At 43.7% G+C, this 14,371-nt stretch overlaps 1 protein-coding gene across 8 annotated transcripts in view; it reads left to right on the plus strand.

Annotated features, from left to right (window-relative positions):
- anks1b (ankyrin repeat and sterile alpha motif domain containing 1B) overlaps positions 1–14,371 on the plus strand; it is a 231,211-nt gene that overhangs the window by 159,610 nt on the left and 57,230 nt on the right. For all 8 annotated transcript variants that reach the window (XM_084345741.1, XM_084345742.1, XM_084345743.1 and 5 more), the window contains 4 exons: positions 5,618–6,264; positions 7,508–7,630; positions 10,294–10,363; positions 13,264–13,370. In XM_084345741.1, the coding sequence (XP_084201867.1) occupies positions 5,618–6,264; positions 7,508–7,630; positions 10,294–10,363; positions 13,264–13,370 (947 nt within the window). The remainder of the gene's footprint in view (positions 1–5,617; positions 6,265–7,507; positions 7,631–10,293; positions 10,364–13,263; positions 13,371–14,371) is intronic.

Consider the following 14,371-nt stretch of genomic DNA (forward strand, 5'->3'; position numbering starts at 1 on the left):
GTGTAACTAATATTGTTAATTATGACTGCATTCCACCACGAGTTTCCAGATCTTTGATAATGTGCAGCCGTGTTCACTCTCATGGTTTACTGCGGTCCCTGAATGCAACAGAGCCGTTGTCAATGTTATTAGTTACACTTGTGTTTTTCCTTCTAAGTTAGGAAATGTCTGTCAAAACGTCTGTTGTGATGAATGAAAATTGCATTCACGTCTTGTATACTAACTATGAAAACACTGACAATTGGTATGTATGACATACTGTGTATAATATTGCAATACAGTAGGGACGCTGCACAAATGTATGCATGTATTCCTCTGTCTTTAAACTGCACACTACAGAGCCACAACAAAGGATTACATGAGCTTTGCCCCGATCCCATAGTCGTACTTTGCAACATATTCTCACTCCCAACTCGTCAAATACGGAAGCTCGGTCAGTGGCCTTAAGCTTCAAACTACGAAACCCTACCAAGCCCTCTAGTTTAAATGTTCTGGATGAATGGCTCTGCGGTTAAGTTATCAACAAAATGGTATATGCCATGTCTGGTAAGTCTTTCAAAATGAAGCTTGCTGACAAACAGGTCACATTTTACGACATATTGTGACCTTTGGGGCTGTTATGAACAACATTGTGATAGGGTTGTAGTTTGGTTAGCTTAATGAAAAGATCATATCAAGGCAGGCAGCTTGAAATAAGAAAACGGAAGGTTACCCTACCTGACTTTTGGCCACACAGCGTCACCTGACTTCCTCCTTTGCTCCCGTCATAATTACTGCGGCCACTAGAGGGTACATACTGTGTGTTGTTTCCAGGAAGTTGCTGAATGATCATTATAACCTCACATTTTCCCAGTGTGCTGTTTTTGCAATTAGTGCTCATTTATTGTATGACAAACTTGTGCAGACATATGGCAATCAATCTGTGACTTTGGAAAGACCACTGCTTATTAAAATGCACCAAGAGACAGAAAATTGTACTTTCACAGACTTCATACTTATTTTTAGTGCTCGAAATCTAATTCATTCTCATTACCTTGTCAATGCATATAATGTGTACCCCAGGAGTGATGAATTCAAAGCAGTTTATGCATGAATAGATGCCAGAATGGTAGAATAAATGGTGTTAAGGTACATTGCATTAAAGCTCAATCTCAGATCTAATCTCTCCCACCCACTCTCCTCTTCTGTGCCTGTCTTCCACTGATAGGTGGGCGGTGGGATGTACACAGCTGAAGGTTTTGACTCTCACAGTTTATCAACTTGAGGAAGTGATGACTTGACACATCACTGCTGCAGTCAGTCAATCAATAACATAAATAGATAAATAAGTCCCTGCCTTTATTAGCGGGCCAGATCCTAATTGATCCTTAATTATCAAGGAGTTAATTCTCTACCTGTGAGTAATATTGGGACACACGTCTTTATTTGTTGCACAAGCAAACACATACATTTCTGCAGTTTGTTTGTTGAGATGAACACAACTTATCCAAATACCGATCAGTCCCTGGGCTGAGTGGCTGCATGCCACAACACGTGTGTATACGAGTGTGTGTTTGCGTACTAGTTACGCAATAAAAATGCAGGAATGCAGAGTGATGCAGCTGATGTTTCACCATCTGATCTTAGACACCGACACTGCACTACTGCACTGCATTTGTGTACAGTACGTACAGTGTGATGGTTCCTTAGTTTTAGCTGATGTTACCTTGGATGCCCAGGTAAGAGGCACACACACACACACACATACACTCACGCAGAGCAGAGGAGAGTCAGTGAAGCAGGCTGCAGAGCGATCTGTAGGCTCAGGAGTGGCTCAGTGATGAAGGTTAAAGCTGCACAGAGGAAGACTATTGATTGTTTGCAGGGGAAGAAGAAGAGAAACAAGAGTTTTCCTGCTTGAGTTGAGCCAAATTACGGTTCTGCTGCGTTATCCATCCTGTAATTATGCTGGCACAAGTTGCTTTACGTCAATATTCTCATCAGCTCGACTGATATAAGGTTTGTTTTTCTGCCTCAACTTAAAACTTTTTTTAAAAAAACTCTCAGACCTTTACTTTGACACTCACGGATTAATCAGCTCTACCTCTCTAATGTTTCTTCCTCCTGTCTAGACAACACACACACACACACACACACCCCTTGCTGATTTGATTGCCGTTTATCAGCCGCACACTTTTCCCTCGCTCTCCCGAAGGCCAAAGACACTTAGCCGCCCTAAAAAAAAAAGTGGGAGAGATGCTACTGCTGGGGCTCTCTGTTGCCATAGCGACCAACCAGCTCACCTGTTGCCAACGGTTCTCATTTTTTAAAAACAGCGGAGAGGCATGGAGAGAGTGATAAAGGATTGCAAATACAGAAAGAACAGAGTGTAAACGAAAAATATTAAGAAGGTATCGGCGCCTTCACGGTCACATTAAAATGTAGGAATTCTTTGTGTGATTAACCTGACCCAAAAAGATTTAAAGTGTATTTTTAAAAGTAAGTGCAACACAATTTACAATTGTAGAAGTTAAGTGCCGAAGTCGACACTGTATTTATGAGGATCTTTTAGCCACTTAGTCCATTTATCCTGCAGAATATTGAGGATTCATCATAACTAAAGAGCTTTCAGCTTATGTAGGAAAAATTACAATTTCAGTGGATGTAGCGCTTCAGGATCAGTCGTGTTCCCATCCTTCATTACCTGAAAGCTGCTAATGGCTGTTTGATAATTTTAACCACAGCAGAAAGTTAAGGTGCAGCGACGTTCAAATATCAAGTGGCTCTCCATTCGAGGACTGACGTTTAATATTCTTCCATTTTTTTCTACTTTTATTCCTCCACAATAAGAGGAGCTCGAGCATCTGCTGTTTTAATCACAGCGATCGATGCCAGTTAGTCACTCTTATGCGAGGGACTCTGGCAGACTTATATTTTCTTATGCAAATCTCTGCTCACGTTATGTAATTGTTTCATATGGAAATGTGGCAGGGAACAGTCATGGAGTGGTAGCTTAAACTGGCTGAGAACAGTGTGAGTGTGGGGTGAGGAGGTGGCAGGCAGCAGGACTCTGTGGTCAGATAACTAGATTGCAAATTCAGCGAGAGTAGGGGCAATTACTCAAGTGACAGTTTTGATTACAAGAGTCTAGTTTGCATTAATGTGAGCGTGGACAGGCACTGTTTCTATTCATTTTTGCGACTACGTAATTGTGAGACTGTCGAGAGTGGTGATTCTTATCAGTGGCCTGGTACGCAGTCTTTAACACACAGTGGAAGGAAACAGAAAGGGAGAGATCTGGGCTCGAGACACAAACGCACAGTTTTATTTCCAGCTATCCAGAGAGTGTAAGGAGAAGAGACAGAATATTATGTCACGAGAGAGTTTAATCAGCAGATGACTGGGAAACAAAATAAGAACGTGGGAAGCCTCTTGCAGGTTCCAGATGCATGTTTGTCGACTTAATGTTAACCACGTTGTTGTATTGTAGCAATGTATGAATGTCCTTTTTATACTACTCGGCACATTCATTTGCTTCCATGTATTATGTAACTATGTATTATTTCAAATCAGCGAATGGAAACCAATGATTGCCTGGATAAATAGAACAAAATCATCCAAAAATCTAACACCGTACGACCTGCATTTGAAAGTTGTGAGCTGTAAGTGATACATATTTGTTGAAATAAGTGTTAAATAGCTCTATATTCCAAAAGTCATCAGTATTATAGAGTGTTGACCAGAGCTATCTTTTGCTCCTAAAGGTAGCAATCTTGAAAAGACGCCTGATCTATCTATAATTTTGTTTCTGATAGTCAAAACTGTACTTTCACGTCAGTCTATTCCTTCCAGACTACATCCACCTCATGTCCGTCCTTCTCAGCAGAGGGATCCCTCCTTTGTTTCTCTTCCAGATGACATTTCTTCCATTCTCTTTCTCTGATAAAGCTGCTGTACGTGGTACATTTTTTAGCTCCGTTTTTGGTCTCCACCAGCTCACAAGGGAAATATTTGGCTTTAAGTAACAAAATGCTCCAATTTCTTTCCTAGTTGCTCACTTTGGTGGTCTGTAGTTTAGAACTGGGCAGGTAGCATACAGTGGGTATAACAGAGCTATTTCTTTCTGAAAAACATCTGGAAAAGACGCAGAATCTGCAATTTTTTCATCCTGATCGTCTCCAGTGTATTTTTAACTTGGTCTGTTCTGTACACACAGCATTGCATGTCGATTGCATGTCTGTCCGTCCTGAAAGAAGTTCTCTGTGGCTCCTTCTGAGGTTCCTTCTATTATTTGTCACTGTTGAAGGTGTTTTTTTGGAAAGTTTTTCCTTAACAGAAAAAGTTGTGGGTTATAACACCGAAACAATTCCCTAAAACAATTTTCAGTAGTTATGTCACGATGTCCCGTTTCCACATTATATATGGTCCTTTCAGCAGCTTGAAAAATAACCTGCCACACGCTGGTACAATCCTATAATACACAGTGTCAACTATACACAAAGTGAGAAGAAATCCTTTAGTTTCCTAAGTTTACAATGCACTAAACTTTCTTTACATTCATCTGCTCTTCGTCTTTCTTCATTTCCTGTATGAGACTCAGTCCGTTTGATGCCTTCCATTCGTCTTTCTGTCTCTAATGCTTATTTTACACCTTTTTATTAATGATTCTAACTCCATAAATCTGGCATTAAGTTTTAGTCACACTGTGTTAGGAAGGCTGTTCCCCCGAGGATCTAAGCTTCAACCTGAAACTCACTGGAACATAATGTTACTTCTTTGCTACAGTCTGTTACTGAGTTGAAGATTCATCATGATGAATTTAAGCGTGTCACCTCTTTGGCGAAGCGTAATAAATAATCCAGGAAGAATGAGAATAAATAATGCGCCTCTTGTTTTGCATCTTTGTATCAGAAGGACGACATCTTTTTAACATGCAAGACAACCGCTGTGCCCCCAAGTGTGACTTTTTTTTCCGGATGTGAACATAAGCATTTGTAAACTGACAGGCGCGAGCAGACGCACACAGAGGCACGCACTGACAAGGAGCGTGCATCTACAATTACACAAACGCTAATACACGGAGAATCAAAAGGAGCTTTCAGCGGCTTTTCTTCCACCCCGTTGCACACAGACAGTGAGTGGGCCATGAAAGCCTTCCCTCAAAAAAAAAATCCCAGTCAGCGGTGTAAGAACGTCTGCCCCGATGAGTTCATGCGTACATGCACAAGTTCAGACACCCAAACGCACAGTTTTGCACTCAGACAGTGAAGGAGCAGAGGTGTAAAATCCCAGTCAGGAGTTCTTTTATTTTTCCTCTGAGACACAAACAGCTTTTCAACAGGGAAGCAGAAGACGTATCGCCTCGTTCTTATCTTCCTATTTGCAGCTTTGGTTGTTTTGCTTTTTTTTTTTAAGGCCCTTTGCTTCCCTTTCTCTCTGTTCTGTTGTGTACCAAACATTTTGCTCTCAATATTGTGTGCTTTGTTTGTGCAGTGAGTGCACTTTTCTGATTTCGCTCTTGTTTTCCTTGTAGAGTTAATTTATTAGTGTGTGTCATTGTTGTGACGGAGCCATTTTATACAAATCTGCATGATTTAATCCTTATCAGTCGGTGGTTTTGTGTGTGTCCTCCTTGCAGACGACGGGTCATACCAGCGAGACCCGCCTCCTCCTGCTCCCCTCTGCTCTTCCTCCACCTCCAACACTCTGTTGGATGACCGCAGGAAGAGTCACATCCCAGAAGAGTTTGCAGGCCTCCTTCATGGATCTTCCCCAGCTTGTGAAACCCCTGATACGCCTTACCACCTCTACAACCCCAAACCCCGCAAATATGCCTCTACAGACGTCCAGAGCGGCCTGCTGCAGACCCCGGAGTTCAGCCTCGTGATCGGAGGAGGACCCGCACAGGTCTTCTCCAGGACAGGGGGCGAGTCGTCGCCTCAGTCGACCGCCATCGACCCCCACAAGCCACAGGTGGTGTACCGGACTATCTTCCACACGAGGGTCAACCAGGACCAGGCCCGACCCAGAAACTGCGAGCAGGTGGATTCAACTCGTGGCTGGTCTACACTGGATCGCCCTCCCTCCTCCTACACTGGTCAAAACGGGGAAGTTCCAGGGTTAACGGGAGGTGTGCCCAAGGGAGGTTCATCTGTTGCTGGCTACGAAGAGAGGGCTTGCACCCTGGGAAGGATGAGGTCCATGCCCCGCAGTGTGTTGGACCTGCAGCTGTCCAAGTCTCTGTCCAAATCTGATTCCAACCTGGTAGCTGTGTCTCCCATACAGGCAAGTTGTTTCTGACATGTCCTGTCTTAGTTTTCCATCTTCTTTTGGGAATTGGCTCATCTCAAATGACTCATTCTACGAGTGCAGTGCCCGTCAAAACATGCTGTTCGGCACAGATTATCTGGTAATGTGAAGGGTTTACAGATCTAGTCTTGAGCCTCTTGAATTGCTCACAGAATCATGAGGGCGGCCCTGATAATATCGCACATGTTTGATGTTTCTGATTTACAATCTGGATCATTATGTACTTTCTGAGCCAGACCATAACAACTAATCCCGGGGCAGCTGACAGTTCTACCAAGCAATAGAAAAGAAAGACCATGACTCGTTTAACCCTCTGCTCTGTTTTTTTTTCCTCACTGTTACTACAGCAAGTTGTTGCACTACACCTGATCTCCATTTTGTTTACGTCTGCTTCCCCAGCGCACTGCTGCAGAGTGGTGTTTGCTGTTTTTTTAAAATGAATTAATATTGAACCAAATGTGACACTGCACCTCTTTTGGCCCTCAGCAAAAAACCAGCCAAGTGTGAAGTAGATCAGATGAACAGTTCTCGAAGGACACGAGTCACAGACAGACAGACAGACCGACAGAGATTCCTGGCTTTATAGTTAGACATCAAAGAAATCAAAGTGCTAACAAGAGCATGGTTTTTGAAAATAGCCCATCATTTATGTTGCATTATGAAAGCAAGTTAAAACTTTAACACTGTCTTTTTTTGCTCTGCTACTATCTTGCTCTTTCAAGTCTTTTACATAAGAGGCCAAGTTTAACACGAAAGTCTCTTCAGCGAAAAGTTAACAAAAAAAAATTAAAGAAAAGTGTAGGTCAGCACAGAGATCTAAGTTGAAAGAAAATGCATTTATTGTAAATATTCAGTTGTATCAATTATGCAGCCGTGGACGTAGTTTGCATCTTGCTGTGTCATGTAGTGACTTCAGAAACGGCACAGAAACCAGTCCAACCAATTAGATAACTCACTAAACTGGGCCACAGTGCTCCCTGCTGTGCCGCACATTTAGAGAGTTCTTCTTTAATTCATAGTAAATAAATCATAAGCTAAATACATAGTCTGTTTGATGAAAAATGCCTCATTATACTGTGGATGAAACTTTGATGAGTACTGAGGACTCTCTCGACACTTTCTGGCGCTGGTTGTCTGTATTTTTAAGGTTAAAATATTTGGCAACCATTGTCTGACGCTTGATTATGCTCGAAAACAATTTGGGTTTTGTCTCGTCCAGGAGGAGCACAGCTGGGGGTCTGGATCTCGTGGCCAGGGGCCTGGAAGTCCCAGCCCAGGAGAGGGTGCCAGCCCGGGGGGAAGACTAGAGAGGACGCCTTCTTTCACCGCTGAGTGGGAAGAAGTAAGAAGAGCTTTTTCTTGACATGTACAGGACTTCAAGTTCAATTGCGATATTAAAGGATGGTTAATCAGCCTCTTTACTGTGACACTACATGGATTTCTATTGTAAAATCTCTTAAAACCAGGCACGCTTCTCCAAGTGAACCATCTCTGCAGGGGGCAGTGAAATCCCCTGCACCCACAGCAGTGAGCTGCCTCAGTTTTTTCCTCCCTTTGAAATCCACTCTGCTGCTACAGTGCAGAAGGAGCCCCAGTGCTAATTTAACATCTTCCCACATTGATTTTCTTCTGTAAGCAGCACTGGAGCTGCAGGGAAGACCAGATATAAGACAGAATGCAGTTCCTGTTATAGAAGGGAGAGAGAGCGGAGGTCGCTGCTGCTGTGTGTGGTTCGGTCTCGGTGTGTCTGTGCCCGGGGCTGCTTCAGTATTAACGGGTCTTGACACAGATGTGATCCATTGACTGGACAACACTCTGCGATCTCGCCTCTTTATAAACTCTTTGGGTCACAGACGCATTAGCTTCTGCTCACTAGCCACAGACAACACATTTGCAAACTGATGCGTGTTGAAAATGAAAAATCTCAGACTGTTTTATTCTATAATTAATCCGTCTCTATTTTTAACATACTGCTAATGCATGCAAGTTAAAATTTGTGCGTGCCTCTCTGCATTTACATGTTCATTAGTGCCTCAACACAGCTCATAACTTGCTGATGGTGATGAATTACCATGTGGAATTTCCCATAATTCTCAGCAATTAAGGTGACCTTTCCTGTTTAATTACGTGCTACGGGAGGATGAGATAAGATGGCTTCAGGGAAACTGGAGTGATATACGGGGAATTCAGAGGGAAAAAAATCACAAAGTTGTCCTATTTGCAGCACACGCTCAGGAAAGAGATGCATTATTAGCGAGAAGCGAATCACGAGGGATGTCGCACAACACATGATGTGAAGATATCCATACTCATTAGTGCTACAGGCGTAATTAAGGTAGTTTCTGTATGTTACAAATGTGTGCTTTAATCGAATCAAATCAAAGCAATTTTATTTATATGGCTCAAAATCATGTTGCCTCAGCGGTCTTTAATCTGGCTTCACCCTGGAAATTGCTTGGTGTTACTTTCAGTAATAATATTTTGCATCGCCAAAGATGTGTCATCTCAATCCCTGTATATTACATGTTGGGTATAACATTTGTAGTTTAGATCGTCCTTGTTCGTGGTGACGTTGTTGTCAGCAAACCAATTATTTTGAAATGTTGTGACGCTGCTTAAATGAAGTGCAAAAGGGCAAAGACCATGAGCAGTCAGGTGATCGTACAGGTACATACCAAACTGTTTTTGACAGCCATTAAAATATATTCACTGTTTTTTTTATTTTTTTTATTTTAGGGATCATTAACAACATTTCCAATGCATTCACTTTCTGTTTAACCTTCAAGAGAACATGGCAAATTATAGTGATGTTGCTGTATTCACAGACAACAATTACTTTCTTGTCTTATCACCATGACAAAGGTGAAATACATACAATTTAAAAGAAGGACAAGCCCAAAAACATATGAATAAGCGTTGACGGCATATGTCACAGAGACGTCTTGTGTCAGGTTTAATTTTAGCAAGTCGTATCTCAGTCCAGTAAGCTCTGGTTAAAGGGTAACTCCACCTATATTTATACATTTAAAGTGTGTTTGCAGGTCTTACAGGCATACTGCTGCTGCATATGTGAAAAAAGTAGTCTATAACGCCTTCGAGGCTCCAGAGGAAGCTGCTTGAAATCTGATAAATTGCCTCCAGTGATGTCACTCAGTGGCTAAGTTACATATGATCAATTTCAATACAGCAGAACCAGAGATATCACCTTTATTATTCCACACATTCATCTTCTTGGACTGGCGCCTACATTACCCACAGTGCAACTTAGCCACTGAGGGATATCACTGTAGACAATTTATCAGATTACATGCAGCTTCCTCCGGAGCCACAAAAAGCTTAATACTCCTTTTTTCATATAGTACACCCCGAGACCTGTAAACACACTTTACCAGCTACCCTTTAATCGTCATCTTTTCTTTATCATCTTACAGTGAATGTTTAGCCTCAAGGCTGCTTTGTGTGCAGTGACACATGCAGAAACTGCTACCTGTTTATCCAGCCACTAAGATAAGACAACCTTCATGCTCCGTCAGCTTGTGAACACTGTTTGCATTTGTCAGTCCCAGACCTTTAAACGCAGACCAGTCGCAGCAAGGCCAGTTTTCTCTGACCCGTGGTGAGCCAGCGGTCCTGACAGGTGGATGGATGTGTAGGTCGCATAGTTCAGCGGATAGCAGCAGGTCCAGGGTCAGGGATGACCGGTTGACAGCCAGCAGCCAGACACTAATGAAGCCACTGTAGCTCCCTCCAATTCCAGTCTGCCTCTTCCTTCATCTCTGCTCCGACACATCTTTTTTGCCCCCTCTCCGCTCCTTCATGCTTTTTCAATTCACAGGGGGAATGAGTGACATTCAGCGCGCCGGCTGGCGTAATGATCTTGTTATGTGACACTTGAATCCAGAAATAGGGGTTAGCCTTATTACTGGGAAATGACTTTTCCCTTGCACATGCTGTACATCTCTGTAACTCTGGTTCTGTCTCTCCCTCTCTCTCCCATTTGTTCAGATCGACAAGATTATGAGCTCCATTGGGGCTGGAATAGGCAGCGGATTGGACATCAAGGAGGACACCTCAGGTAAAATACACATGATTATGTGTGTCTGATCATGGGAGTAAATCTGATTTAAAGGATAATTCATGGTTTATTACAACTTGGGTCCTACTTTAGTAGTTTCAGCCAACACTGGGAACACCGCAGCATTGCTACAACTAACTCCAACAGGGCAATAAACTGTTGGATTATCAACTCAATTGCCAGAAAAAATGTTCAAACTTGCAACGTTGCAACTTTGTTTCTTTACGTTCAATTTTAAAATTTCTCTTGTCATAATAGTGGTAAGGTTTATGCACAAAAACCACCTGGTTAGGGTTAGGAAAACATCATGTTTTGGCTTAAAATACCTGTTTTGGACCCAACAAATATGGCTTGAGATGACCCAAGGTCCCCGGTTTTGCTGCCACAAACATAGCTGGAAATTGTCCCGAGGTCTCCTTGGTTTCACACTTCCAATTGTTGAAACACAGACTCGAACTGGGGTCACCGCCTTGGTAGATTTTTCGCCTGTAACTCCACCTCCATCCCCTCCACCTCCTGATAACTGTCAGGCTATAAACATGTAATGTGAACGTGATATGGCACGTTTTGTGGGGATGTCAATACAGTACGTGGCCTGACATGACACATACATATTTGAATGTATCTGTGGTTTGCATAACATTTTAACATTTTATCATTGCAGCAGGGCTGAGATTATTAAAAAAGACTCAACAAATTAGTCAGATTATTTTAGCCACTTTATTTAAAGGTAAAACTGGAATTTATGGCCAGTGCAGTAGTTGAAGTCTGTAAACTGTCATGAGTGTTTGCAACAGACTGTTTGATTATCTGATAAAGAGAGTTCAGCGTTGAGCCCGTTAATTAGATAAATTACAGGATTCCTTGAGCAGCCGGCGGGGGATCCCCCCAACTGGGCTTCCAACTAAGGCTGGAACCAACCATTATTATCTTTATAGATTAATCTGGCGATTATTTTCATCGGTAATCCGTCGATTATTTAGTCTATCAATACCAAATAAATGTGAATAAAATGAGAGCCCAAAGTGACGTCTTCAAATTGCTTTTTTTTGTCCAACCAACAGTCCAAAACCCAAATCCTTCCATTTAAGAAGCCGGAGCCAGCAAACGTTCGATACCGTTGCTTGAAAAATGATTGAAACGATGAATCGATTATCAATTAGTGAGCTGTGAATTTTCTTTCGATCGACTAATCGATTTACAGACTAGTTGTTGTGACTCTGCATGGGGTCTCAAGAAATACTGGGGTAGTGAGAAAATGTACATGATAGAAAAGCATAAAAAAGAAACCACCGCTGCACTATAGTGAGCTGAAGACAGTTGACCCTGGTGGCTGAGTGATGCGGAGAGACCAAACAGGTGAAGTCAGTAAACATCCTCGTTGCTCTTTGGTTGACAAGATGCCAACTCTGAGAGGTGGAGAACTGACGACTTACAATTGTCTCCCTGCTTAACTTCCAATGAAAGACTCATTCATCACAGGAAACTAAAAGGAACGATGGCCAAAACTACAGAAATAAGAGCTGAATTGTAATAAACCAGAATAATCCTGTTGATGTGTATGAGCGTGCGTGGGCGATTCTGCTTTTTTGACTTTCTTGTGCGCATCAAATCCCCACTTCTGCCAGTTCTTTCACCTGCATACCTCGAATCCTCCGTTACTCATCTCTATTTACTGCGATGATCCCCCTCTCCCCTGCGTTAACTCCCCCATCCTCCACCTCCTGATCCTCTCCTCTCTCCCCTCTCACTCTCTCCCTCTCTCTTTTCATCTGCGAATGCAAAGCCGCTGCTAACCATGGTTACCACAGGGTGAAATCTTGTTTGTGCCAAACCAGCCCCATCTATGACCACCTCTACCCCCACCAACACACAGATACAGTCGCTACGCCAAACACACACAAACATATAGATGCGCCTGCATGCATACACTCAGCGTGATGTGTGTGTGTGTGTGTGTGTGAGTGGGAGGGAGCTGGGCTTCTTGCAGACAAAGAAGCTGGAGCTGTTGTGATGGCTATTATCAGCAGAGCGAGCCAGATATCTGTAGAGAGAGAGCAGGGTGACGATCAACACCCCAAGAGAAGATAGAGACGGGAGGTAGACAGAGGAGAGCGAGTGAGGTAGAGAGAGTGAGGGAATGAAGGAGGGAAGCAGCGCTCGGAGAGAGAGACACAGAGAAAGAGAGAGAGAGAGAGAGAGAGAGAAAGAGGAGGCTGCAGAAGCATACAGATGAGAGTGGGAGTACTTGATAAAGAGAAATCTACAGTGCAGGCAGCTCTCGCTCTTTCTCTCTCTCTCTCTTTCTAACACACACACACACACACACGCTTGCATACACACACACACGCGCGTGCCCGCTCAGGGGAGCAGCCAAGCGAGCGCAACAGCTGAAAAAGGAAGCAGCTGCTGCGCTGTGCGCGACAAACACACTCGCTTTTGCTCGCGGATCTATACCTCCAGTCTCATCCAACACCCACCTCTGGCAGGATTTAACCCCAGGACGGGAGCTCTTTTCTGGATACAACTTCAGCCGTCACCCCCTGGATTCAGAGAAAGCAGCATCTGGACGCCCTCACCTCCCCTTTACCCGCTTGCACCCTTGCATGCTGACCCCCCTCCATCCTCACCATGCCTCTAGCCTAGCCTCCCCTTCCTCCTTTTCCTCCTCCTTCACCTCTTTTCCTCCCCTCTACCTGCCTCCCCTTCACTCTCCTTCTCCTCCTCCTCCTGTTGCTGCCTTGCCAAAAGACTCCTCAAAAGCATGGCGGGCTCTTTCGACAGCCACTTTGCCCGCCATAACATGATGTGGCAATGCCAGCTGTCTCAGCCGGACTGCCGCTGCTACCGCGTGGACGGCTACTCCCTACTGAAGCGTTTGCCCCTCCACCCCCTCATAGGTCCCCGCTGCCCGCTGCAGTCCGTGGGCCAGTGGCTCGACTCCATCGGCCTGGTCCAGTACGAGAACCACCTGCTGGCCAATGGATTTGACAACGTCCAGTTCATGGTGAGTGTTTTCTCAAGTGTTTTTTGAGAGATCTAGATGCTTGGAGTTTATGGTTTTCTCTCCCCTTCTTGTTCTTGTTCTTGTTTCTGTCTTTGCATCGGCTTTGTTTGCTCCTCTTTCATGCTTTAAATGTAATCTCCCTGTTTGTTACACCTCCCTCTAAGCTCTCCCTGCTCCCCAAGGTGCAGCTCATCATCTCTCATCATTTTCTTTCCAGTGATTAATCCTCTCCTTCACTCTGATATCTTTCATTTGTCAGATTTCCACATTTTTGTATCATCTTCCCTCCCTTCCCATCATCGCTGCCTCTCCCCACTGATGCCATGTGAGGTCCTCCTACGCACAGAAATCCTACGCCACATCTCCAGCATCAAGCTGCACACATACATGCACACACTACACTCAAAATGCATGCCATAAACATGCACGTTTAAGCTTTTTTTTAGATGCATTTGTACACGAGCGCACGTAGAAATGCAACCACCTGTAGCCTGCGGATCAGGATGCAACCTGGTCCTCTGTTTTATCCGATGGTCCCTTCATCCACAGTGACGTAGGAAGAGAAACTCGCATTCAGAAACTCTTTTTTGAATCTCGGTGTGGGTGTGCGCGTATGCGTGGGTTCTTAAGTATGCAGAGGAAGAGACTCTAACGTTCAGTAGGAAATGAGGAGAAAGAGGGAAAGCGAAGAAGAGAAACTGCAGCAGCGGCAGAAAGATGGGAGACGTAGCAGAGGGATGCTGACTGGATGAGTTTATCTGGAGTTGCGGATTGTCGCTGCTGAGGAGGGAGAAAAAAAACGTATCTCAGAAATGGGAACTTCACAGGACCAATAAGAAAGATGTTAAAGGGTTTATCCAAAGGGGGTTTTAAAAGCAAAGTACTAAACAGCATTAGAGTATTTTATCAGCCACAAGAGGAGAATGTGTGTATTTATTCGACTTCAGCAGAAAAGGCAGTTAAATGCTCTTTCCTGCCATGAGGTCAACTCACAATGAATG

This window comes from Pagrus pagrus, assembly GCF_965226575.1.
Source record: "Pagrus pagrus genome assembly, chromosome: 23".
In the NCBI taxonomy this organism is placed as follows: domain Eukaryota; kingdom Metazoa; phylum Chordata; class Actinopteri; order Spariformes; family Sparidae; genus Pagrus; species Pagrus pagrus.